Raw genomic sequence first — 26,403 nt, forward strand, 5'->3', positions numbered from 1 at the left:
CGCGGTCACGGAGCCTGGGGCCAGGAGGGCTGCGCTGGGGAGGCCTGTGCAGGAGGAGGGGCGGCGGCCACCAGGCGAAGTGACGTGAGCTGCTGGGGATGGCACAGCGGGTGCTCCTGGCCAGGCAGTTGGCGAGGTGCCGCGTCTACAGCCACCGGGGCTGACGTGTGTTGCCCGTGTTGTGCCGCGTGGAAAGCGGCCCCTTGACGTGGCCCAAATGATGCGGTTTCCTACACTCTAGACCTGGAGCCCACAGAAGAGCGGCGGGGCTCCAGGGAGGGGGGCAGCGGCGGCGGCAATTCCCTGGTGCCTGCGAGACAGACCCAGGCCTGGGGGGCTCAGGTGCGTCCTGGGGCCCGAAGGCACCCGGGAGGGCCCTGCTGCTGCCTCCCGGGACTCTGGGGACCCTCAGTCCTGCCTGTGCGTGGGGAGGGGGACAGCGAGCAGAGGGGGACAGCGGGTCTGCGGCTTTGCGGGGCGCGGGGCGGCCGCTCGGCCCCTCCCCGGGGTGAGCCCAGGGGCGGCCCCGTGGACACCCAGACAGCGCGGCGCCCCCGGGCTGCAGGTGCGGAGGGCAGGCCGCGGGGCCCCTCCTCCCGGGACTCTGGTCCGTCCTCGGCCCGGCCGGCCGGTGGGTCCCGCAGCCCGGAGGCCTCCCCGCGCTCGCTGCCGGTGCGCAGGGCGGGGGCGCCAGGTCCCGCGGTCGGAGGGGTGCGGCCCCCGTCCTCGCCCCGCAGGGTGCTCCGCGCTGCGGGGGCGGCGCGCGCCGGCGGGGAAACTGAGGCTGCGGCGGCGGCCGCGGGGGGACGGGGGGGGGACCGCGGGGGACCGCGGGCGGGCGGGCGGGCGGCGCAGTGCGCAGGCGCGGCGGCGGGAGGGGACGCGCTCGGGGCGCGCGCGCGGGGCAGCCTGCGCCCCGAGTGTGCCCGCCGCGCCCCGCGCCTCCCGCCCGCGCCCGCCCGCCCCGGCCCCGGCCCCGGCCGCGCCGCATGGCGCTGAGATGGCGGGGGCGCCGCGCGGCCGAGGCGGAGGCGGAGGCGGCGGCGGCGGCGGCGGCGGCGGCGCGGGCGAGCCCGGGGGCGCCGAGCGGGCGGCGGGGCCGGGCGGCCGGCGCGGGCTGCGGGCGTGCGGCGAGGCGTTCGCGTGCCCCGAGCTGGAGGCGCTGTTCGGCGGCTACACGCTGCGGCTGGAGCAGGCGGCCACGCTGAAGGCGCTGGCGGTGCTGAGCGCGCTGGCGGGCGCGCGGGCGCTGGCCGAGCTGCTGGGCGCGCCGGGGCCCGCGGGCGGCCTGGCCCGGGGCTCGCCCCCCGCGCACTGCGCGCTCTTCCTGGCGCTGCTCGTGGTCACCAACGTGCGCTCGCTGCGGGGCCCGCAGCTGCGGCAGGTCGGCCAGCTGGCGCTGCTCTTCAGCCTCACCTTCGCGCTGCTCTGCTGCCCCTTGGCGCTCGGCCGCCCCGCGGGGACCCCGGCCGGCGCGGCTGCGGGCGCGGCGGCCGCCGACCAGGGCGTGTGGCAGCTGCTGCTGGTCACCTTCGTGTCCTACGCCCTGCTGCCCGTGCGCAGCCTGCTGGCCGTCGGCTTCGGGCTCGCGGTGGCCGCCTCGCACCTGCTCATCACCGCCACCCTGGCGCCCGCCAAACGCCCGCGCCTCTGGAGGACGGTGAGTGCCCGGGGCGCGCCCTCGCCCCCGGCTCAGCTGCCCGGAGGCACCCGGGACGCGGCGCGCGGGGTTCGGTGGGCCCGGAGGGGGAGGGGCCGCTCAAGGTCACCCGCGCCGAGGACGCGGCGGGGCTGCGGGGCCGGCGCTTGCCCGACCTGCCGGGCTGGGGACCGGGGACCGCGCGGCCGGGAACTGACCGGAGTCAGGCCGCTCCTGGCGCCGCGCATCCCTCCCGCGGGGGCGGAGGGGGGAACGAAAGTGGGCGCGGGCTCGGGGTGCGCTCCAGTGTGCCCGGACCTCGTAGTGCGCGAGCAGAGCCCCCTCCCAGCCTGCGGCACCCCGGGGACTCGGGTCCCCTCCAGTCTCTCTCGTGCTCTTGGTGGACCTCTCTCCCGGGTAGAAAAACGGGTTTGCCAAGGTCGAGCAGGGCTCCGGTCCCTGCTGTCCCCACCCACCCTGCTGGGACCTGACCGGGGCTGCCGGCAGCTGAACTTTGTCACTGCCTTCCAGGTGGGCCAGCGGGGCCGCTGGGAGGACCAGGCGCCACCGCTCCCCAGGGGCTCCTCCCAAGCCGGGGACTCTGGGGACCGAGACAGAGGTCTTTGCGCTGTGGGGCTCCCGGAGCCTGTCTGGGCGGTGGAGCTCCACCCGGCCCACTGGGGCTTGGAGGGACCTTAGGAAGGGCCTGGTTTCTGCCTCCAGCAGCAGCAGCTTTGTGGCAGGAGGATGGGGGGGGGGGGCAGCTCACGTGTGGAGAGAACGTGGCAGATAGAGGGGATGGGGGAGATGAGGGGAGGAGGGGAGGCTGCACAGGGCAAGAGCTGGGAAGAAGAAGGGAGAGGTGAGGGGACCAGGATGGTGATGCCAGGGGTGCACATGGTCAGAGGGGCCGTGGATGCACAGGGTAGACTCTGGCTGGAGGAGCACTTCGGGGCCCACAGAGGTCAACATGTGCTGGAGGCTGGGGGGGAGGGGACGGGGGAAGGGAGCTGTGGAGGTGGGAGGAGGGAGGGAGATAGGGGTGTAGGCCAAGTCAGAGGTGAGGCTGAGAAAATGGGGAAGAGGACCTGAGGGAGGGGAGGGGGGTTCTGTTCTGGAGGGTTCTGCAGCAGGCCGCCTGCTTGCTTGCCTCTTATCGGCGGCCTGTAGCCTTGCTGGCTGTCCTTCGGGGGTGCCACTGTACCCCTCCATCATGGCTGACGAGGGGAGCCCCCCGCAGGACAGCCTCCCCTCCGGGACTGGGAGGTGGTGGCCCGAAGCCAGGTGGGCTCCAGGTGGGGGGAGCCTGAGCCGACCTGGCCAGGCAGGCCCAGGGCCAGGGCAGCTCTGGGTTCTGGTGTACCAGGGGTTCAGCTGGTTCAATGAAAGGCCGCACTGTTGGTTTTTCTGGGGGGGGGTACAGTTTTTATACAGTTTTTGGTCATTCCTTCTAGACAATTAAGGGAGAGGCTGGAGTCTGTGAAGGTGCCTCGGGCACAAGGAGCTCTGCCCCCAGGATAAGACGAGCCCCTGTATCCTCCAGGCAGGGAGCCTGTCCTGAAGCCGTGCACCTCGGGGGTTGGCTGCTGCCGGCTCACTGGGCAAGGCACACTTTCCTGCACAGAGCCTCGGTTTCCCTACCTGCAGAGCTGCCAAGCAGGTGGAAACCTGCTGGGAAAGCACATATGCAGAGTCTCCTGCCACTTCCCAGTTCTCTTGGCTTCCTTAGAACGTTCCCGTCCAAGTCCAGGCGTCACTACTGGTGGTGGCGATGTGGGCAGACGGACGGGATGGGTGCAGACACACATGTGGTGGGGGGCCTGGGGTGCAGTCTGCAGATTGGCCTGGACGCCAGGGGGGAAGGTGGGAGCCATATATGCCAAGCGGGTCCTCCTCTAGTGCTCCGCAGCCTCCCTGCTACCCCGTGGTGCAGTCACATGCCCACAGCCCCATATTCCTCAGGATCTGGTTTGGGGTAAGCAGAGGCCTCGCAGGCCGTCAGCTGGAGGCCCACAGGAGGCTGTAGGAGGCCCGGGTGATGGACGGTGACTGAGGCCATCTGAGTCAGTGCGGTGGGAGAGAGCCAGTCCTGCTGGGGGCGCTGAGATGGGGGGGGTCAAGCCCCAGCCCCCGAGCCTCGGCCCCTCCACAGGGAGGTTCCTGCAGCAGTCTTGCACTGCCCTGGTGTGCGGAGCTCTGGGATGTAACCATGTGCTTTGGGGACCCTGTGGCACCAGGCTGGCCCGGCCTGAGAGCACCCAGGAGCGCCCCGACTGGACAGTTGAAATACAGGGTCCTGCCCTTCCCCAGGAGGGGCGCCTGCTGCTGTGCTCAGCTCTGGCAGAAGGAGTTTAGGGACAGAGTCAGTCTCATCCCCCTCCCCAGCCCCCAGGAGGAGCCTTGTAAATATCAGCCAGGCCAGACTGGGTCCACTTCCTGCCCCCCTCCCCCCTCCCCGTTGTATCTAAACACAGCGCAGAAATTCATTCCAGCAACGTGGGGGAACCAACACATGTTGCAGAACCCTTGAGGCCTGCTCAGGGGCGTCTGGGGGGTCTAGGACGTGGGGGGCTGGTGGGGGGAAGAGGGAGACATCAGGCATGTGACCCCTGCTCCCTGGCGGTGGGTGGCACTCCGGACCTTGAGGGGTACAGCTCGAGGAGGGAGTGGCTGTGTTTGGGGGGGGGTAGTGGTGGCGAAGTAGGGTTAGTGTGGGTGCCCAGGTCCTGGCCTTGGAGTGGTGGCTGGGGCATCGGGCTTTGTCTGCAGAGGAGCAGCTGGGGGGGGGGGTCTCTGCCCCCCCCCCCTCCACTCCCGTGGTGCCTGGTGTTGTGCCCCTATGGGCACCAGCCTCCTCCCTTCCTCCAGCTTCCTCCCCTGCGGCCTCAACCCCCAGGGCCCCAAATGACCACTTGTTGGCCAGGGGGGAGCAAGAGCCTGGGTTTTCCTGCACGCGTCCAGGGCCCACTGCCGTGTGCAGAATGGCCTTGTTCGGTGGCCTGTCAGTGTGGGTGACAGGTACTTCGTGTCCCCCTGTCCCGGGTGCTGGGCCGCGTGCAGGACAGGCCAAGGCACCCTGACCTGGGGAAGTGAGGTTTGGCGGGTTCCCAGCTCCTGGGTCGCCCGAGCTCTGTGGGGAGCTCCCGTGCTGCCACTGGCGGGGGGTGCTTGTCCCCGCCCTCAGGGCCCGGCGCCCTGGCGACCTGCTGCGTACAGAAGGGCCCGGGCCCAGGTGTGCCCAGGTGTACCCGCGGGACCCCTGGGCGCCCGCCTGAGCCACGGCTCCCCCTCCCGCTCCGGGCCGCCCTGCTCTGGGTCCAGCTGCCGGCCGCCCCGCCCTCCACCGCAGCTCGGCCCCGCCCCCTCGGCCCCCCATCCCGGGGCCTCCCTGATCCCCGGCGGCCGCCGCCCCCATACCAGGACCCCGCGCCGACCTCCCGCCCCTGGCCCCTCCCCTGCCTCCTCTACGTACCCCCCGCCCCGCCCCCGTCCCGGGCCCCTCCCCCTGCCTCCTCTAGGTGCCCTCCCCGCCCCAGCACCGCCTCCCCCTACCCCTTCCCCCTGCCTCCTCTAGGTCCCCCCGCCCCTGCTCTGCCTCCCCGCCCCTCCCCCCACGGGCCCCGCCCCTGCGGCCCTGCGCCCCCGCAGCCGAGCGCTTTACCAGCGGGGCCCCTCCCCCCGCAGGGACGCCCGTCCTCCTCCCCCATTTCCTTGGGCCTCCTCACCTTGTTGGCTCACCTGCTGGTGCCTCCACCTGCCAAGGCCGCCGACAGGTGCTGCTGGGTGGGGGCTGGAAGGGGGAGGGAGGCGGGGGATCCTCCTGGCTCCGGGGCAGTGTGGGGGCGGGGAGTGCGGTTCTCTGCCTCTGAGGAGGGAGCCCACAGGCAGCCTCCTTGGTCTGGACCCCCTTTCCCTAGGCCTCTGGTCGCTGGGCAGGGCTCAGCCTCCCATCACTGCATACTCGGGGTGTCCTCCAGGCTTCCAGGGCCGTGTCCAGGGGGAATCCCACCGGGACACCTGATTCCTCACAGGCGACACTCCCACATCTGCCCCGTTGGTCCTCGGGTCCCCTCCCCAGGATCTGGTCTGCTGTCCTCCCTCCAGGGCGGCTGGCCCTGACCTGAAGCAGCCCGGGAATGGCCCGGGCCAGGGCAGCAGGAATTGGGCAGGGGGCCGGCACGCTGAGGGGACACATCCTGGCCTCAGGCCAGGGCTTGCACCTGCTCGGGGCAGGCCTAGGGACTGCAGGTGCCAGGTATGGGACTGCAGGTGCCAGGGATGGGACCTGCCTCCGCAAGCCCCAGGGACTGTGAGGGCTGGAGTCTGGCCCCACCTGCGGACCTGGTGGGGGCGCAGGGCACAGGCTGGGCAGACAGCTGTGATGACTCAGTACTTGTCCTGGTTGTGCCGCCTTCTCTGGGAAGCTCTGTGACCCACGCTTGGGTGCCAGGCCTTGGGCTAGGGGCTGGGGGCCCAGTGGGAACGAGACCCCCTGCCCTCTAGGAACTTACTTAAGTTGTCTGTGGGGGGACGCTGGCCTGTGCCGGGGAGCCTGTGACCTTCAGAGGTGCGAGAAGGGGACGGGGCGGGGGCGGAGGGCTCAGGGCGGCTTCCTGAGGCCCGTGTGCTCCAGGCTGGACAGATGAGGCCCAGGGCAGCCTTCGGGCGAGCCAGAAAGGGCAGGTGAGGGCTGCAGGGCACATGGAGCATCTTCTGTTTCTTTGGAAAGCCATGCCGAGGCCCTGCCAGCCTTTTTATTTGTTTATTTTTATTTATTTATTTTTATTTTTTAAGTTATATTTTATTGGAGTTCAAATTGCCAACATATAGCATAACACCCAGTGCCCATCCCATCAAGTGCCCCACTCAGTGCCCGTCACCCAGTCACCCCACCCCCCGCCCACCTCCCTTTCCACCACTCTGCCAGTCTTTTTAGCAGAGTGGTCTGATCGGGTTTCTGTTTGGGGATTCCTGGGATGCAGCGGGGAGCAGGGGTCACACGAGTGGACGTGGGTGCTGTGCCTGGCTCAGACCAGAGCGGCATCCTTGGGGACATGTCTGCTTGCCACTGCCCCCACCTGCTGTGGAGCTGCCCAGCCACCTACCTGCCCAGAGGCGATTGTTCTTGGGCGATGCCCGTCTCCTGTCCCCTCTCCGAGGTCCCGAGGGCCAGGGCTCATCTCCCAGGGGGACAGACAATCTAAGCTGTGTCCCAGCAGACTCAGCCCAAAACGTCCTCATCCCGTTTCCCGACTCAGACGGCGTGGCGGGCCGGTGTGGAGGGGTGCTGGAGCTCCTGGCTGTGGGTACTTACCCTGTGCCTCGGTTTCTTCTGGGGTGGCTCCGGGGCTTTGTAGGAGCGCGTGCAGCTTCCTGTGCCCCGGGCGTGGGGCCAGCGCTCGGCCAGGTGAGAGCCGCCTCTTGTTACTGCTCAGGGCCTGTGACCTGCCAGCTTTCTCTGACTCAGTGTCCCCGCGTCTGAGCTTGGTCGAGTGATGCAAGAGACGCCCCGTCGGCTGGTGGCGGCCAGACTGTCCAGACTGTGTCCTCCGGCTGTGCTGTCGCCGCTCTCCCCTTCCTGCAGTGCGGCCGAGGTGCCCCGCGGTGGCAGCCACACGGAGGCCTATGTCCGTGGCCTCAGGGCTTAGGTGGTCCACTTGCCCGCCAGGCAGGGGGGTCGGGTTGGGGCAGGAGGGACAGACCCCGTGTCGCCCGGCGCCAGGTGCCTCGGTTCACACCGTGGGGCTGGGCAGGCGGGCAGGAAGGACCTTGCCCGCTTAGTAGGGCTGGGCATGTGCGGCCCCCCGTGTGGCCCGTGTACACGCATGCACACACGCACTGACTCCTCCTGCAGACACATCCATGCCCTCACGTTTCACCCGCATGTCCTCACACTTGTCCGCCTTCACACACCCCCCCACGTACACACACAGGCACACGCTGCGCACCCCACACATCATTCCCGTGTTGATGTCGCCGCGTTCTTACCTGAAGGATATGGGACCCGGGGCCCTCCAGCTTCGTGACCATGAGCGGCCTCAGAGACGGCCCAGAAAGTGAACCAGCCTGGGCTTCGTCTGGGGGGAGGGTCGGGGTTGCAGAACGTGGGTCAGTGACAAGGGCCGGGACCCCTGCCCAGCCTGGGGCCATGTCCCTGAAGCTCCCACCCTCTGCTCCCCAATGCGTGGGCCGAGGGGGCGTCAGGACCCTCCCTGGATGCTCCTGTGTTCCTGGCCCCTGGAGCCTGTGCTCTTGGACTGCGGGTGGTGGGACCTGCTGTGATCTCTGAGCTGCTGGTGTCCAGGCTGCCTCCTGCCCTCAGGCCCGGAGGAAGGCTCCCTGCTGATCAGAGAAGGGCTCGCTGCTCCCCGGTGCTGTCCCTGTGAGGCTGCTGCGTGCACACTTGCGTGTGTTGGTAGCATTCGGAGCCCTGAGGCCCACCAGGACCTGCAGGTCTGGATGTCTGGGTCTGAGGCTGCTGACTCTCCTCTCAGCACCCAGGACCCACCTTGCTCTGGGCTTGTTGCAGTGTCTGTGGGCCGAGAGCTTGGATGGAGGGACCGCAGTATGGCTGTCCTGGGTCTAGGTCTGCAGTTAGGGGCGCTTCCCTTGGTGGGGAGCAGGGCTGGACGGGGAGCCTGACCAGGTAGGAGCGGCCCACGGTGACGGTGACTGTGTGGGCAGTGTGGCTGCTCAGGCCCAGCGTCCTGATCAAGCTGCTGAGGGATCCCCAGGGAGGAGATCCTAGGGAAGGAGACAGGGGGACAGGGTATCCATGGAGGGACCTGGGGGCGGGGGGGACGGGGCACCCATGGAGGGACCCAGGGGTGGGGGGGGACAGGGTGCCGATGGAGGGACCTGGGGGTGGAGGGGACAGGGTGCCCATGGAGGGAGGCGGGGGCTGGGGGGACAGGGCGCCCATGGAGGGACCTGGGGGTGGAGGGGACAGGGCACCCGTGGAGGGACCCAGGGGTGGAGGGGGGATGGGGTGTCCATGGAGGGACGTAGGGGTGGAGCAGGGACAGGGCAACCATGGAAGGACCCGGGGGTGAGGCGGGGCGCCCATGGAAGGACCTGTGGGACGGGAGGACAGGACATCTGTGAGAGGATCCCCTGCACACAGGCACAGGGTGCCCATCCACGCGGGGGACCTGAGGACAGGGGCTGTGGCCCGGGGCGTGTTGGGGTCACGGGAAGGGCCGGGAGCCCCCCTCCTCCCGGCGTCGTGCTGCAGAGCAGGGGTGCGTGGGCGTGCGCTCATGGGTGTGCAGCGGCACCAGTGGTGCTTCTGCGGGGCCGAGTGGGCCGAGCGGGAGTCTCCTTGGGTGATGCGGACCCTGGTCTCCAGGAGCGAGGCCACCTCCGAAGCACGGACCAGCCTCTTGGTTGGCACCGTGTGCCCCAGTGTGGGGACGTGAGGCCCGACGCCCGGGAGAGGAGAGTGTGGCCGGCAGCCAGGCCTGCACCCTGCCCTGGCCCTCGGGGCGCCCACGGCCTCGGGGGGCCGCCCCCCCCAGCAGTCTCCCTAGGGCCCTGTGCCCGCGTGACCGTGGGCTCTTCGGGGGTTGCCTCGCACATCTGCACCGAACGCCTGCTCGAGGGGGCTCCGGGAACCGTGCGTCCGGGTCCTTACTTGGAAGCAGGTGTTGCTGACCTCAGGGGCGTCCCCCTGGCTGACGGCGCCCCGGGGGGCTGCGGGGGGCTCGCTGCCTAGGGGCGCTGCGGGCAGGGGCTGGAGAGCGCCTCTGTGGCTGCTGTTGCTGGCACCGGCCCGAAGGTACGCGGAGGCCTCGAGATGTCCCAGGGCTGTGGTCGGCGGCTGCAATTCCATGGCCCGGCGGGGACACGCGTGGAGGCCTGGGAGCCGCAGCGGGGCGGGCAGGCCCTCACGCCGGGATCCCCCCGGGAGAGCCGCCAGGGCGCACAGGAAACGGCACGGTGCTTGCCGGGCCCCTGGGCATGGGCCGCTCACGGTGGTGGCTGCGGCCGGGGTCCTCAGCGTCACGTGTGGGAAACCCGACAGCAGGAGCTCACAGCCCCCTCCCCCCCAGAATCTGTAGTTAAGAAACCCGTTTTTGTTTGTTTTTGTTACGGAAACTCTGAAACTCGCCGGAGCGCGGCCAGCAGGGCGCTTTCTTGGGGCCAGGGGCAGCCCCTACCCCTGTCCCTGTCCTCTCCGCTTTTCCTCCTTCAGGGGATGCTCGTCCCAGAACGCTTTTCTTAATTCCACCACAGAGAAGGTGGCAAGCGGTCGCGTTAGGAAACACGTCCGTGAGCAACGTGGGAAAGGCAGCACCCCGCGGGGAGCACCCCGCACCCGCAGGCAGGACTGGGTGGGTCCCAGTGCGGGCACCGTCAGGGGGTCCCCGACCAGAAACACGGGACTTGGCGAGGCCCGGGCGGGGCGTTGATTTGGCGCAGGGGGTGCGCCCGGTGAGGTGGGGGTTCTCGTGTGCGGGCAGTGCTCCCCCTCTTCGGCGGTGGCCGAGCTGCCGACGCGGAGGCCGGTGCCCTGTGCTCGGTGGCGCGGGCGGCGGCTGGATGGAACCCGGGTGTTCCACACAGAGGTTTGAGTGCTGAACAGGGGGGATCTTGGGGTGCCTCGGGCTTGGGGTCAGGAGGCTGCCCAGTGGTCAGAGGGAAATCCTTGAGGCGGAGGCTGCCGTGGGAGGCACAGTCCTGAGGGAGAGCGGCACGCTGCAGGCCTGGTGGGGGCACGAGCATGTGTGTGTCCACCCGGGGCCCCGATGGGGAGATGGGACAGGGGAGAGGTCAGCCTGGAGACGTGGGCCCGGCCCCGGCCTCTGAGGGATGGGGATGCCATCCTGGAGACCACGGACGTGGGGCGCGGTGACCAGAGGGTATAGGGGGCAGTGACTGGCAGGGAGCAGCGAACAGCAAAGCTTTGAGGTTCTCCTTCTCAGTTGGGGTTATTTTCTGTGTTCCATTTCCCCTTCCAAGGGGCCCCTCTGAGAATGCACGCGGCCATCTGGGAGCTTCCTTCCCGGGTCCCCGCCCCACTGTAACAACCGAGTGTGGCCACCGGGGAGGCTGGGCTGGTCATGTGCTTGGCCCCTGTCATCCGTGGCGGCCCCCGGGGCCCCCTCTGAAGCAGCCTGGGGCTCCCCGGGCTGGGCTCTTCCCCTCGGACACGGCCCTTCTGTCCGGACGGCGTCTCACTCACCTGTCCTGAGAGCCCACCTGGTGACCTCGGCCCTTGCCGCCTCTCCCCGTGTGTGAACAGCCTGTCCCTGTCCCGGTGGGCCCAGGGGCTGGGCCGCTTGGGAAGGGGCCGAGCGCGGGACCTGGGCCAGTGACGCCTCCCCCTCTCCCACCCCTGACCCTGCAGCCTGTGGTCACCTTCATCTCTGGGAAGCTCACGGCAGCTGCAGCCCACCCCCCTCCTGGTGGGTGCCTGCCCCAGCTCCCTCCACCCACGCTGAGCCTCTCCAGACCTCGTGCCCAGCCCAGGGCCAGGGCCTCTGCTGCCGTGTAGACCCCTCACCAAAGCCCAGGAGCCTCGACACCCGGCTTACCTTTGTGGAGTCCCGCGCTGTGTGCGCTTCCTGACACCCCAGAACCTGCCGCTGGGTCCTTATCCCCAGTCCCCTTGTCCCGAGAGCACCTGCTCCCGCCTCCGGGTGGTCCCCCCTCCGCCGCCCCGCCAGGTACCCCTCACCCTCAGGCCTGGCCCCCCTCCTCCCAGCCTCTACTCTTGTCCTGGACAGAGGACGAGGAGAGGGTGAGGCCAAGGCCAGCCCCCCACTGTCAAGGAGCCTGGCCACCCTGGAGCCGTGGGACCCCAAGGCCCGCCCGGTGCCTGGATCCGGAGGTGGCTGTGCGGGGCCTGGGGCGGGCGCTCGGGCTGTGTGCCAGCCTCTGTGCAGCCGCATCCTGCCGCTAGGTGTGGGCGGTGGGGTGGCAGGCTGTGCCTCAGGCTCCGCACAATCTGGACGCGGTGGCGCCTGGCCCCCTGCATTCCCGGGTCGCCGTGTCCCCAGTGGGTCTGCAGACACTCCCGCCGCTCCGGGCTGGCAGGGTGCTGGCTCTGCTGCCGCTGCCCGGCCTCCTGGGGGCGGCCGCCCTCCTGCCGGGCCTCGAACCCTGGCTCCTGGCTTTGAAAGCGTGTTCTGTGGTTGAGTTCTCGGTCTCAAGACTTGTCAGTGGTTGTGAGGTTCAAGGTGATGCCTGTGGTCGGCACGGCCGGTGTCACTCTGTGCGTGGTGCAGCCCGTGGCTTCTGGAGTAGGTGTGCGTCAGACGGGGCGTGACCCCGGGGGCAGGGAGCCCGTGCTGCAGCAGCAAGGGGAAGGCGCCCGCCCCCGCTCCGGGAGCCCCAGGGCAGCGTGAGGACCCGGGGGCGCTGTGGGGTGGGGATTGGCTGCTCACCCGGGGGCAGAGGGCCGTGCGCCTGCCCAGCCATGCATACTCGTCTCCAGGTGACCCCCCCACCCACCCCCGCCCCGTGCCTGTCCCACTGGCATCTGCCCAGGTCCACGGGGCAGGGGTCTGCTTCGACCCATTCCTGCGCCTCGCGGCCATGCAGGAGGCGCCCTGGGCGGCTTTCCCCGCCGCTCTGGCCTTGCGTGTGGCCCTTGCACCTCCAGCCTGCGTGCCCCGCTGATGAGCCAAGCGCTCAGTGGAGCTGCCCGGAGCAGGAATGGGGCTTCCTGGAAGCCGAGGCAGCGCAAGAGCACGCTTCTGCTCCTCTGCGGTCAGGTGCGAGGGCAGGAGACGCGGCAGCGCTGTGGCTGCTTTTCCTGCAGCAGGCAGGTGCCCTGGCTCACGGCTTTCAGTCTGGTCCTTCACAGTGGCGCTGCCTCCCCGGCCGGGGGCGGCTTCCCCCTGAGCCACGTCCGTTACCGCTTCACACTGGCCCCGGACGCTTCGCACGGGTGTCGGTGTGGTGCCCACGCGGGGCGGGCGGTGAGCTCTGCGCCGCTCCCACTTTGCATAATTCAGCTTCGCCTTGGACAGATCATCCCGACTGTGGCCTCAGCTTCTATCTGACGGAGGGGTCTTCTCTGTAGCGGATGTGCGTGGCTGCGCCGTGTGGACTGGGGTGGGCCCCGTGTGCCTCCGAGCCAGAGCTCTCGCATGCGTCGTCCCCTCCAGAAGTGCTTTGACGTCGATGTTCGGTTGTCACCCTTGTTGTCCTTTGAGGTTCCCGGGACTCCTGGAGCCACCTGGCCCATCTAAGGCGAGGAGGCCCTGCCAGCCCATCCTGGAGTGGACACAGATCCAAAGCCTTGCCCCTGTTGTGCTTGAGTGGATGGACGGATGCAAGGATGGATGGCGGATAGATAGGTGCATGGGTGGATGGGTGGGTGCGGATGGATGGGTCGGTGGGTGGATGGTTGAGTGCATGAGGATGGATGGGTGGGAGGGCATAGATGGATGATATGGATGGGTGAGTGGGTAAGGGATGTATGTATGTATGCGTAGATGGATGGATTGGATGGGGAAGTGGATGGATGGGTGAGTGGGTGGATCGATGGGTGGGTGGATGGGTGGGTGGGTGGATAGATGGGTGAGTGGATGGGTGAGTGGTTGGGTGGGTGAGTGGGTGGGTGAGGGAGTGGATGAATGGGTGAGTGGTGGATGGGTGGGTGGATGGGTGAGTGGGTGGATGGATGGGTGGGTGAATGGTTGAGTGGGCTGGTGGGTGAGTCCGTGGCTGGGTGAGTCCATGGCTGGGTGAGTGGGTGGATGGATGGGTGGATGTTTTGAATAGGGCGTGTATGTCTACAGATTTGATTCCGGCTGGTGACACCCTGATTATGGAAGGAGACGGTGTTTGTGGTGGAGCAGTTCCTTGTTGGTTTCTTCACTCACTGGGAAGTGTCAGGGAGAGGGGGACGGCGGGGTGTTACCCACGTCAGCACCCTGCAGGTGAGGGTGGTGGTCCCATTTGCATGGGGTCCCTTGGCAGTGGGCAGAGCTGGATTTGAACCCGGGCCTCTGACTTCGCGGCCAGTGATCGTCCGGAGGATTCACTGGAAGCAGGGCCCAGCGGGAGAGCGCAGTGAGGGGTCTGGGCCCAGACCACACAGGCCCAAGTCTGCTCACGCACCAGCTGTGAGAGCCCGCCCACGCTCCTCAGCCCGAGCTCTGTCTCACGTTTGTAAGGGAGGCCAGGCGGGGTTGCGGGGAGCCCGGGTGGGGTGTGGGCTGAGCACAGGGACCATATCTTCTCCCACCTGTGACCCAGGGGATCAGGAGTCAGGAAGAGCACTGGGGATAGTTCCACGCCGACCCTGCCCCGCCCCCCCGCCAGTGAGGAAGGGCCATGGGGTGCTGGTGCTTTCAGGAGCCAGGAGAGGCCTCGGGCCGCCGGCGGACCCTGACGAGCGGGCACAGGCCTAGAGCTCTTCTGGGATTGTCCTTGCGGCCCACGTAGGCAGGGTTGGGGTGTGAGTGGACTCAGAGGCTCCTTGGCCTTGCAGGCCTGCGGGGGACAGACAGGGAGTGCCTGGGAGGGACGTGGGCCTGTCCCCTCCCCCAGTGCTGTTCCCGGGGCTCAGAGACCTTGTCCGCAATGCACGTGTGTGCAGGCCGTGTCCCTGTACCCCCGTGGCGCCCCCCGGCCTCCCCCCAGGCTCAGCATGCTCCAGAAGCTCGTCACTTCAGACGTCAGGCTGCCTCCAGGCCTTGCGTCTGTATGTCCTGTGGGTCATGGGACAGCTGGGGTCCCTGCCCACCCACCTACCTGACCGCAGATGTGAGGACTGGGAAACGTCTCGTGGGGTCTCATCCGGGACAGCGGGGAGCAGGTGGTGGCACACATCTGCCCCTACTACCCACGTGCCCTTCCTTATTCATTCAGCAAACACCAGGGTGCCCGTTTCGCGAGTGGCTCATCCCAGGCTCAGGGGTCTGCTGGGGGGAGCAGCGGGAGGGGTCGGGGGGCCCTTCGGGGGTCTGTCCCAAGCAGGGCAGGAGGGGCACAGGGGGCTGGGGCGGGGCCAGGCTGGAGGTGTGGCTCCTTGGCCTGGGGGTGGGGTCCCACATGAAGTGCAGAGGCACGGGGGGGATGGGTGCTGTCGGTGGAGAGGTCCCAGGCATGTGCATGGGCCCAAGGGACGGGGAGGGAGGGGTGCTGGGTGCTGGGACCTGACCTGGGCAGAGCCTGGGCCGCGGCGAGGGTGGGTGGGCTGGGGGGGGCCGGGGGGGCGGGGGCCTTTCCCAGGGTGTTGCCTGCGGACTGCGCAGAACGGGCCGGGACAGCAGGGGCCCGGAGAGGAAGCAGGAGCCTCAGACGAGAGGAAGAACCGCAGGTCGGTGTGTCAGCTGCCGAGGGGGATGCAGCGGAGCCCGCGGGTCCCAGCCAGAGGGCAGAGGGGGTCCTGTGGCCTGGGTGGCAGGTGCGGGCCCCGAGGAAGGCGGGGCGAGTGCAGGACTCTCCTGCCGCACGAGGAGCACCCCGAGCCCTGGAGTGGACCGAGCAGGGCCCGTCACGTGGACTGTGTGTTTCTCCCAGAGTAGGAGAGCAGTGGGAAGGGGGTGGGCGGGAGGAGGAGAGAACGCGGAGTGGGGCTTCCAGGGCGGGACACCTGTAGCCTCGAGGCCCTGACAGGGCCCTGTGTCCAGTGCAGTGTGGGCTTTGGAAAGTGGAGGGCGGGGCAGTCCTGAGGAGCCTGTGTGCTGAGGCCACGGGTATGGGGCAGGTACAGGAGGCCGGGGGTGTGGGGCAGGTACAGGAGGCCCTGGGCGTGGGGAGGTACAGGAGGCCGGGGGTGTGGGGCAGGTACAGGAGGCCGGGAGTGAGGGCAGGTACAGGAGGCCGGGGGTGAGGGCAGGTACAGGAGGCTGGAGGCGTGGGGCAGGTTTAGGAGGCCGGGGCGTGGGGCAGGTACAGGAGGCCGGGGGTGAGGGCAGGTACAGGAGGCTGGAGGCGTGGGGCAGGTTTAGGAGGCCGGGGCGTGGGGCAGGTACAGGAGGCCGGGGGTGTGGGGCAGGTACAGGAGGCCGGGGGTGTGGGGCAGGTACAGGAGGCCGGGGGTGTGGGGCAGGTACAGGAGGCCGGGGGCGTGGGGCAGGTGTGCAGAGGCCAGAAGCTCAGGGCTGCAGAGTGTGCAGGTCCCTTCAGCCCGGGGCCGCACGTCCTGAGCGCCGCTGTGTCCGTTGGTGGTGATGACGGTGGGGGCAGCGAGGACCAGTCACCTGCCGGGAACCCCTGTGGATGTGCGGCCAGGTGCCACCGCTCAACAGGTGATGACTGGGGCAGTGGCCCAAAAGCGGCCAGGGCAGGGGCCTCGCTCCCTGGGACCCCTGCCTGGAGCCCCCCTGGGGGACGCTGCAGCAAGGGAGGCCGGAGCATGGTGCATGAGGGGTGCGGATGCCCCGCTCCTGTGGCCCAGCCCGGCCTGCGCCAGGTGCCAGGTGGGGCAGCAGTGGGCATGGCTGCTCTGACGTGGCCGTGGAGCAACGAGGAGGGCAGCGCCGGGGACCCGAGTGGGCATAGGGATGGGGCAGCCGCAAGGGCTGGGTTTCCTCATGGGGGGAGGGGGTGGCATGGGCGAGCAGGGTTTCGGGGCGCCCTCCTCCACAGGCCGGCGTCCTGGCGGGGACCCAGAGGCCAGACGAGAGAGGCAGCAGATTACGCCGGGCCCTCCCTGGCCGGCCCTGTGGCTCCTGACCCCTGCCCTGTGGCCCTGCTGACCTGTGGGTCTTGGAGTGCTCGTCTGGACCCTGATACGCCCTGCCCTGGCCTCGGGTGGGGTGTCCCCCACCCCCCACAGTTCCCCATGTGAACTCCCCCTGCCTCCGGTCATACCTGTCGGCAGGTGAGCTCCAAGCATCACCCCCATCACTGGTGGCTGGTTACCTGGCCGATGCTGACGGCGCCCTGCAGTCTGCCGGGCAGGGCTGTGCCCGACCACGGGATGTGGGCGACGCCAGGAGGGAGGGGAGCGCCAGCTGGCAGGTGGGGGTGCAGGGAGGCCCCGGGCCGGGTGTATGCAGAGCGCCAGGCAGAGGAGCCCCCCACCCCCGGCCCACTGGACACGGACTCCTCCTGCACGCGGACAGCTTCACCAGCGCTCACGGGGCTGACCGGCCAGGGGGCCTCAGTTTCCCTGGTGGATCATCGTGGCGGGGGGGAAGGGAAGGAGTGATGAGGTGCTTTTAGGGTGGGGACCTGGGCCCCGCCGCTCTGCTGTCCGCTTCTCCCCTGGCCCGATGGCCTCCCGCTGGCCCGTGTCCCGCCTCTGGCCCAGGGCAGGGCAGCCCGTGGGGTCCCGACCTCCCACTCTGTGCCTCTGAGCGGGGTGCCCGCATGGGGGCTGTGGGGCGCCGGGCTGGGAGGGCGCGTGGCTCGCCGGTCCCCTTGCTGCCACACGTGCGGTCGAGGCCGGGCGGGGGCACAGAGAGGCCAGACAGGTCGTGTGTCGGCCCGGAAAAGACGTGTGCTCTGCGCAGGGACCTGTCAGCGTGTGGGGGTGGAAAGGCGCCCATGACGGCGCCTGGGGCATGTGAAGCACCTTGACCCTGCAGAACCCCGTCCGTGGCCTCCCGCACCTGCGCTGCCCGCCTCCCCTGACTCGTGGCTTCAGGAACAACTGGCACGAGCTGAGCCCCGGCTGAGCAGGTGGCCTGAGTGGACGCCCCAGGACGCGGCACGGGCCCCCGACGGCCGCGCCGCCCCTGCTGCCCCTGGGCCCGGTGGGAGGCTGTTGCAGGCACCACAGAAGCACCTCCCCGGCGCTGTAAGCCTGCTTCAGGCTAGGAGCGCTCCAGCGAGGGCGCAGCGGTGGGCTCCTGGGGCTGGAGATGACCAGGGTCGCAGCAGCATGGCCGGGCCGGTCACAGGGCGGGGAGCGGGTCACACGGGGACTCGGGCGGCTCCCGGGGATGCTCGCGGGACAGCGGTTTTCTGGCTGCGCGGCGTGTAGGGGATGCCGTCCCGGTGCCGGGAGGAGAGCGCGGCAGGTGAGCCTGGCTCCGGGATGGAGAGCTCCCTGCGTGCTGTGCTGCCACCGCGTGAAGCAGCCCACTCGGGACGAGGGGTGCACCTGCCGCCCCGGCTCCTGGTCCGGGAAGCAGCCTCGCCGGCACCCGCGGCCACCTGGGCAGTCCAGTGGGGACACGGGCTGGGTGTGGAGGCTGAGGAGCCCCGCCGAGCTCGCGCCCCCCGTGTAAGGTGCCCTGTGCTCTCTCCCTTCCAGCTCGGAGCCAACGCCCTGCTTTTCCTCAGCGTGAACATGTACGGGGTCTTCGTGAGGGTCCTGGCCGAGCGCTCCCAAAGGAAAGCCTTCCTGCAGGCCCGCAGCTACATTGAAGACCGGCTGAGGCTGGAGGACGAGAATGAGAAGCAGGTGGGCGCGGGGGGCTCTCACCTGCAGGGCCACGGGGCCAGCGGGGGACACAGGGTGGGGAGCACAGCTGGGGGCATGGGGCCGTGTGGGGGGTGCAGACAGCGGAGTGTGGGCCCGGGGTGCAGGGCCGGGAGCACCCAGCGGGGAGCACGGAGCTCGGGGTGGAGATGCTCAGGGGCCTCAGGAAGAGGAGACAGGGCAGCGGCAGTGGGGACTCCGTAGACGTGGAGGGGGAGGACCTGCCACCTTCTGTGGCCCCAGCGTCAGTCTCCCAGTTGGTCAGACGGTGTGCCCAGGTGACACTGTAGGGCTGGGAGGGGGCAGGGCGAGCTGCAGAGCTCGCCCCGTGGGTTTGTTGCCCTGCAGGGGCTGCTCCAAGGCCGGCACGGAGGGCGGGGGTTTCACCTGTGGGGGGGAGGTTGGGTGGGATCCAGCTGGAATCCACTCCCTTGGAGCCGGGGTGGTGGGGGGGTGGTGAGGCAGGTCCTGACCGGCCCTGGCGCAGGTGTGGTGGGCCCTGACCCGCCGGCCAGAGGCTAAAGCTCTGCAGACCCGAGGGTGTCCCCATGACAGTGGTTGTCACGGTAACCCTGGCCAGCAGCTCGGCTGTGAACCTGGGGGGCCCCCTGCCCGGCCCCTGCCACAGCCTCCTGGGGCCGCGGGACCACCCACCCCCACCTAGACGGCGAGCCGGACCGGTGCACACTGCCTGGAGTCCCCGGGCTCATCCCCGTCAGGGGTGCCGGGTGGGCTGGGAGCCCCCGGCGAGGCTTCCCCGCAGCGTCGGTGCTGAGCCTTGTTTCTGTGGGGTGGCGGGTGGGATTGCTCCGTACGTGAGAGCCCACTCTATGGCAGACGCAGGGCGTGGGGTACGGGCTGTCCTTCTAAAACATGCACACGCGTGTGTTTATTTATAGATACTATAACGATACCTAGTGTTTACGGTGAAGGTAGGTTGTGGTTTAGAAGCAGATGACGTACGTATGCTTAGATTGTGTGTGCGTATCTGGATGGACTTGTCTGTGGGAGATCCACGTCTGCGTGTATACGTACGTGCACATGCGTGGTATGCATGTGTGTGGGCCACATGTGTGGAAACGCGTGCATTTGTGTCTGTACACACGTGTATGTGTCTATGTGGAGCATGTGTGCAAGTGTCCATGTCTGTGTGTGTCTACGCGTGTGGATTTGCATTCGTGTGGACTCTGTGCATGCCAGTGTCTGTACGTGAGTGTGTGCATGTGCGTACATGTATGTGGGGATACGTGAACATATGCATGCAAACGTCGGGTGTGTGCATATATGTGTGGATGTGTGCGTAACTGCACATGTGTGGATGTGTGTGTGGATGTGAGTGTAAGTGTGTGCGCGTGTGTGCAGACGTGTGTGTGGCTGAGTGTGTGTGTGCATGCAGGCACACACGTGCGTACGATCCGGAGTCCCCGGGGCTGGTCCCTGAGCGTCTCCTGCGACATCAGCCCCGCCAACTGAGGGTCTCTTGGCTGTTTTTGAGACGCTTGCACGCGCAGCACGGGGACCCCCCTTGGATGCCTCCCCGACATCCTTGAAGAAGCAACGTTTGGGGGCCGCCGCTGCGTCTTTCTCTTCTGAGTTTCCCTTTGCTCTTCCTCCTGTCTTCCATCTCCTCTGCGTTTCCTTTCGGATGTCTTTCTTTCCGTGCTCGGTGTGTGTCTGTCTTCATCTCTGCTCTTCCCGTGGCTGCCTTTCCCGACGACCACGTGAGGCTCTGGGCCTGTTGGGTCCCCGAGCTTGGGGTCGGCCGCGAGCGATGCTGCAGTGGTGGCCGCGGCGTGGACCGCACGTGCATGCAGACTCCCAGGCCTGCGCTCTAACCGCACCCCCGGCCCCGGCCCCAGGGGCGAGCGGTCACACGCACTCCTGCCGTCACGGGGCCACTCTGCGTGCTCGTGTCAGCTCCGCCAGCAAGGGCTCATCCCACAGAGGGGGGAGCCCAGACACCGGGAGGCTCAGGGCCGGCGTGTGGGCGCAGCAACTCTGCAAGATGGCAGATGTCACCCCGACCCGTCAGCCCGGTGACTGCTGTTACCGTGTTGTCACTCTGGGTCCGGATATTTAGATTTTCTGCATTTTCCCACGGACGGATCCACCGGTGCTTTGAATGTAGCTTGAGGCCGCTGTGCCTTCCTCCCCGGCGTGCGCGCGGGACTTTGTGTTCTCGGCACCGACGTTTAGACGCCGTGTTTTGAAAACGTGACTCCTCCCGAGGAGGAGTTCATCCCGGTTCATCGCCTGGGAGCAGGCCTCAGCTGTGTTGTCGGGAGAGCAGGTGCGACTTCGCGCCTCGCCCCGGCTCCGGGGGGGGTCTCCCGGTTACGCCGTGTTCCATGTTCTCCTTTGAAGTTATCCGCGATCGCGCGTGGCTCCGGTAGCGGTGGCCTCTGAGCGGGGCCCCGGGGCCCGCCAGTCCATGGGGGGCCGGCTGAGGCGGGCCTGGTGGTCGGGGGCCCGGCGTGCGTCCCGGAGAGGAGTCTGGTCTTCTTTGTCCATCCTCCACTCCCTGGCGGGCCTTGCTGCGCCTCCTGGCCCTCACTGACGCGGGACGGCCTCTCCACACGGTTGCCCTTCGTATTTCTTTGTGGCGTATGTGTTTGACCCCTCCTGGCCCACGCTCTGGCCCCGTGGGTGCCAACGGGCCGCTCACCGTGGAGAGGCCGGTGTCTCCTCCGGGGTGGTCCCTGTGTCCCCACGTGTGTTTCTCTCGCCTTGCTTCTCTCGGTGTAAACATTCAATAGTTCCATATTTCAGACATTTCCGTCATTTCTCTTGGTGGTTCACACGGTGCTTTTGGAACAGGAGGGTGAGGGTCACGTCCATGCATCTCTGGCTGGCCCAGAGCGGGCGAGTCCGGACTTTGACCTGCCATGTCTTCTCTGTTGGGGCCTGGGGGTCGGGTCTGTCACACAGGAGTAGGCTTGGCACACGGCGAGGGCTTGCGGCCCCGGGGGTCAGATACTCCAAAGGGACTTGGAGGGTCTTTCGCTTCCAGAACAAAGACGTCCAACCTTAGGTCTTCGAAACGGGAAAGCCTTAGAGCAGCTGATCAAGAAGAAAGAATGGGCATAGGGCGGGTGTTAGGGACGGAAGGCTCGGCGGCAGATAGAGCCGTGCTAAAAGCAGACACAAGGGAAACACTCAGGATTCGTCACTAGCAGGAGATTTGAAAACTCCGAGATGCACCAGTTCCCGCACAGTTTCCAGGATCGAAACTGGTTCGAGAAGCAAATAGAGGGCTCGGAAAGCCCGTGGCCACCCAAATGTTGACTTAGCAGTGACCGTCGTCTCCGGGCCCGTGGTCACCCCTGAGCCGTGTGGGCGTCCGGGGAAGGTGCCATTCCCGCTCCCGCTTGTCCCGGGGATGTGGGCGCAGGGTGACTCTCCAGAGTCGCCGACGTGCAGGTCGCACACACGTGGGGAGTGGCCCCTGCTCCCGGCGCTGTGCTCCTGGGCGGTCACCCCCAGGCCCTTCCTGGCGCTGAGCGGGGAGCGGGTTTTGTCTGGACGCCTTGGCGCATCCATGTGCCACGTGTGGGGCTCTGCAGGGGCTGCCGCTACCCCGTGTGTTGTCATCCCCATGATTGCCTGGACACCGTGGAAGCAGAGCTGACAAAGTCTTCTTTTTCTTTTCTTTTTCTTAAATCTTATTTATTTAGTCATGAGAGAGAGAAAGAGGCAGAGACCCAGGCAGAGGGAGAAGCAGGCTCCATGCAGGGAGCCCGACGGAGGACTCGATCCCGGGTGTCCAGGATCCCGCCCTGGGCCAAAGGCAGGCACTAAACCGCTGGGCCACCCAGGGATCTCCCTGACAAAGTTTACTTTTTGTCTTGATCCAGTTTTGGTATCAGATAATATTGACTTCATTTAAGGAGTTGGGGGGTGTTCCCTTGGGGTAAGGTGGTATCTCGTGGTTTTGATTTGCATTCCCCAGAGGATTAATGATGTTGAGCATCTTTTCAAGCACCTGTTGGCCATCTGGATGTCTTTTTTTGAGAAATGTATATTCAGATTTTCTGCCCGTTTTTTAGTTGCATAATTTGGGTTTCCGATGTGGAGTTGTCTAGGTTCTCTATATATCTTGGATACTAACCGCTTATTGAATCTACCATTTGCAGATACCTTCTCCCATTCAGTAGGTTTCATTTCTTTTTCATTTTGTTAATTATTTCCTTTGCCGTGTAAAAGCTTTTTATTTGGTACAGCCCCAATAATTTATTTTTGCTTTTGCTTTACTCACATGAGGAGATACATCTAGAAAAATCTTGCTAAAACTGATATTTTCTGGAAAATTTTAGGTAGAATTGGTGTTAAATTTTCTTCACTGCTTGGCAGGCATGTTTAGTAAAACCATCAGGATCTGGAGATTTCTTCTATATGAATTTTATTCTTTTCATTTCTTTATTTTTTATTGGTATATGAATTTTAAAATTAAGAATTCAGTTTACTTAATAGGTTGCAGAACTATTCAGATGTTTTATTCACAGTATTTATATCTTACTGCGTGAGTTGTAGTGGCTTGTGCTTCTCTGAGAAGCTTGTCCGTATCTTTGAAATGGTCAAATTCATGTGTGAAGTGTTATTACTGTTCCCTTTATCTTTTCGGTTTCTGCAGGGTCTGTAATGATAACGTTTCCTTCCTGATTTTGTTAATTATGTCATATCAGTCTCTCTCTCACTCATTTTGCTAGAGGTTTGCGTATTTTACTGCTATATTTAAAGGATCACATTTTTGTTTCGTTGATTTTGTTTTTTTTTTCCTGTTTTCAGTTTCTTTGATTTTTTTCTTGTATTTATTATGCTATTCCCTCCTCTAAATTTGCTTTACTTTGTTCTTCTTTTTCCAGATTCTTTAAATGGAAGCTTAGATTATTTATTTGACAACTTTCTCTTTTTTAGTATGAGCAAGTAGTCTCATAAATTTCCCTTTCAGAGCTGCGCTCCACCGATATTGGTGTGTGGTATTCTCACTCTCATTCGGTTCTGTGTATTTTTAAAACTTTCCTTTGACATCTCCTTTCGACTCCTGGATTGCTTAGAATCCTTTTGCTTAGTTTCTCAATATTTGGAGATTTTTCTGCTGTTTTCTGCTACCGATTTTTAGTTTGAGTCCATGATTTTCAAAGACCATGCTCTAGAATTTGAATTCTTGTAAGTACGCTGAAGTTCGTGTCATGGTCCAGGATATGGCCTGTCTTGGTGTGAGTTCTATGGGTGCTTGAAGACAACGTGTTTTCTGCACTTCTTGGGCGAGGTGTTTTATACCTGTTGTTGACATACTGTTGGCTGATGGTCTTCTCGAGTGCTCTGTATCATTGCTAATCTTTGTCCAGATTTTCTATTATTTATTTTTCTTCTTAAAATTTTTTTTAAAAAAGAGTTTATTCATGAGAGACACACACACACCGATGCAGAGACACAGGCAGAGGGAGAAGCAGGCTCCCCGTGGGGAGCCCGATGCGAGACTCGATCCCAGGACCCCGGGATCACGCCCTGAGCCAAAGGCAGATGCTCCACCGCTGAGCCACCCGGGCGTCCCTGGGTCATACTTGTTAAAAATCAGTCTGCCGATGTCTGTCTTTTGTATGTTTAGAACACTTCTCTTTCATGTAATTATTATGTCAGAGCATCCACTTGTCATTTTATGTTTTGTTTCTTTTTCCTGCTTTCCTCTGTGTTAGTCGAACGCGTTTTTAGAATTCAGCTTTGATATATCATTGTGCCCATGAGTGCGTGTCTTTCTCAGTGCTGCTTGAGGTTTTATACTAAAGACACGTAATGTCACATTCTACTGTTGTCGACATGTTACCGGGTAGGGCGAAGTGCAGAAACCCCACCTCCGTGGCCTTCAGCCTCACCTGCGACAACGCGGTCTTAAATATTTTTCTGCATACATTTGAAATATTTCATTGCATACAGGCAGTGCTGTACGGCTTGCGTCAACCAGCACGTAGCGGAGAAGGGAAGTCAGTTTTATTCATGGATATTTTTGCTTGTGTTATGTCATTTCTTCCTCCCCTATGCCCAGATGCTTCCTTTTCTCCTTTTCTTTCTGGTTACAGGTCTTTGTCTTGGGGCAGGTCTGTTGGTGACAAGGCCTCCTACTTTTCCCTCTTGATTTCTTTCATTCCCGAAGGGCTCTGGGTAGACAGTTCTTTTCTCTTGCACTTGAGAAGCCGGCCACCGTCTCATGGCCTCCACGATCCCCGATGAGAAATCTGCGGTAATTCGAACCGTGTGGGCAATCTCTGTCATTCCGCCTGCAAGGTCACTAGGCTCTCCTCTGTTCTCTGCCACCTGTCGAGCCTTTTATTTCATTATTTTTTTTTCAGCTCCAACATTTGTATTTGAGTCTCTTTTGTATCTTTTATCTCTTTGCTGGAGTTCCTTTCTCTTCTTTCATTTTTTTCAGGTGTGTTTGTGGCTGTTTATCGAATGATTCTTACAATAGCTGCTTTAAAATCTCGTTAGGTATGGTGATTATTCTGTTAATCGTGCTGTTGCTGTCTATTGATTGTCTTTATTCATTTGTTGAGATTGTTCTGCTTCTCATGTGCTGCATGATTTTCTTTTTTTTTTAAAGATTTTATTTATGTATTTATTCATGAGAGACACAGAGAGAGGCAGAGACAGAGGCAGAGGGAGAAGCAGACTCCCTGCAGGGAGCCCGCCTGATGCAGGACTCGATCCCAGGACCCCAGGGTCACAGCCCAGGTGGAAGACAGATGCTCAACCACTGAGCCACCCAGGCGTCCCTAATACATTTATCTTAAGTCACGTTTTGGTGTTTGTAGGACGCTGGGAGACTTTGTAGGATCCACGTTCATGAGTTTGTCTTTTGGATTTCTGGATTTGTGTTTCATTTTGCTGGTCAGAACACATCAGGCTTGTCGGCTCCTGATGCAGTGTTTACTGCTGCTTGGGGCTTTCGGGCTGGGTCTGAGATTGGACGTGGATTGCAGGTAATATCTTTATGATGTCAGAAAACTACTTTGTTCCAGGTTTTGCTGTTTTTAATCGGGGATGGGTGCTTGATCTTGCCAGATGGCGCTTTGCTCCCTATGGGGAAGTTGTGTGCTTTTACTCTTGGTTATGTGTGTCGGCTTTATGTGCCATCCCTAATCTCGTGGGTGCAGCTGATGCTGAGCCCCTGGTCAGAAGGGCAGCCACAGCCTGTCCTTAGGAATTTCATGTGACAGTGACTTATGCAAGTGTGAGCACTCTTTCCCCCTCATGTGTGGGTTCCAGGGAGCCTCTTTATGGCTGAGGTGGCAGGGCTGATCCATGCAGCCCTTCCAGCCCAGTCTCCATCTCTTCACTGGTCTGCCACTGCTGGAGTGTGGCCCTCGTCCTCGTGAATCAAGATGGTAGGTAGAGGGCTGGACATCAAGACCATGTCCCCAGCAACAGAGGGACAAAAGGAAGAACAGGCCGTCTTTAAGAGCCATTCCAGAAGCTCTCATGTAACCTTTCACCCCCTGTCTCCTGGGCCACATCTAGCTGCAAGAGCAGGCTGGATAACGGGGTGTTTATCTTAGGTCTCTGAGCCCCAGATGAAAGTAAGGGGCTAGACGGTTGTGCTAGTGGTAACGAAGGGATGTGGGAACAGCGGCCAGCTCTGCCCTGGCCTCACTTCCAGCACCAGATGCCACTGCCCAGCATTCCCAGCGTGGTGCTCTCCTGTGGTCTGTGGCTGACTCAGTTTCCCTGTCCTAACTCCACGGTGCAGGGCAACTGATGGGATGGAGAGACCAGGTCCTGGAGGTGTGCCCTCAGCTGGGGTCCTTGGAGAGGGAGGGGTTCCAGGGCATTAGGAGAATACTGAACGGGGAGGAGGGTGTGCTGGGCATGGCGGGTGTGGGGGGCAGCCTCCCTTGTTTGATCTGATATAGCGTATTTGTAGGTGCAGGTGAGGGATTTAAGACCTGAGCCCTGAGCAGTGGGAATTGGAGGTGTGGCAGGCAAAGGGGGAGCAGGGTCTGGGGGGCAATGATCCCCTCACAGAGCACCTGCTGAGGATGCTGTGCACCTGTCTCCCTGTCTGGTGTGATGGAATTCAGACAGGGCAGAGGTGCGATGCAAGGCCAGGCCACCGTGCACTTCTCCAGGGACCCTCCGTGCAGGGCACACTGGTGCAGGAGCCACCCCCAAGCCCCTAACCGTAGCTCGGCAGCCCAGGCGGCCCAGGGTCGTGGGGCCCTGTGACGCTGGGTCTTCCCAGGAGAGCGTGAAGCCCCATGTGTGTTCTGCGGCAGCATTCTGTAGTGTCCTGGCCTTGTGCCTTGAGGCATTTCCAGCAGCTTCCAGGTGTGTGCATGTTGCTGATGCTGCCCTTGGCCTGTCCGCGAGGTGGCTTGGGTGAGGCCCTGCCCAAGCTCCCTCCACTGCCCTCACAGTCTGGCACCCTCTGCCTGTG

General features: G+C 64.1%; 1 protein-coding gene across 3 annotated transcripts in view; it reads left to right on the forward strand.

Moving 5' to 3' along the window:
- Positions 1 to 1,000: 1,000 nt before the first annotated feature.
- ADCY1 (adenylate cyclase 1) overlaps positions 1,001 to 26,403 on the forward strand; it is a 101,898-nt gene continuing 76,495 nt past the window's right edge. The window contains exons 1-2 of one of the 3 annotated variants that reach the window (XM_077850326.1): positions 1,001 to 1,660; positions 17,805 to 17,954. In XM_077850326.1, coding sequence (XP_077706452.1) covers positions 1,001 to 1,660; positions 17,805 to 17,954 — 810 coding nt within the window. The remainder of the gene's footprint in view (positions 1,661 to 17,804; positions 17,955 to 26,403) is intronic. The other 2 variants (XM_077850328.1, XM_077850327.1) reach the window with 2 other exon arrangements.

Source organism: Canis aureus, chromosome 15 (assembly GCF_053574225.1).
Source record: "Canis aureus isolate CA01 chromosome 15, VMU_Caureus_v.1.0, whole genome shotgun sequence".
Taxonomy (NCBI): Eukaryota; Metazoa; Chordata; class Mammalia; order Carnivora; family Canidae; genus Canis; species Canis aureus.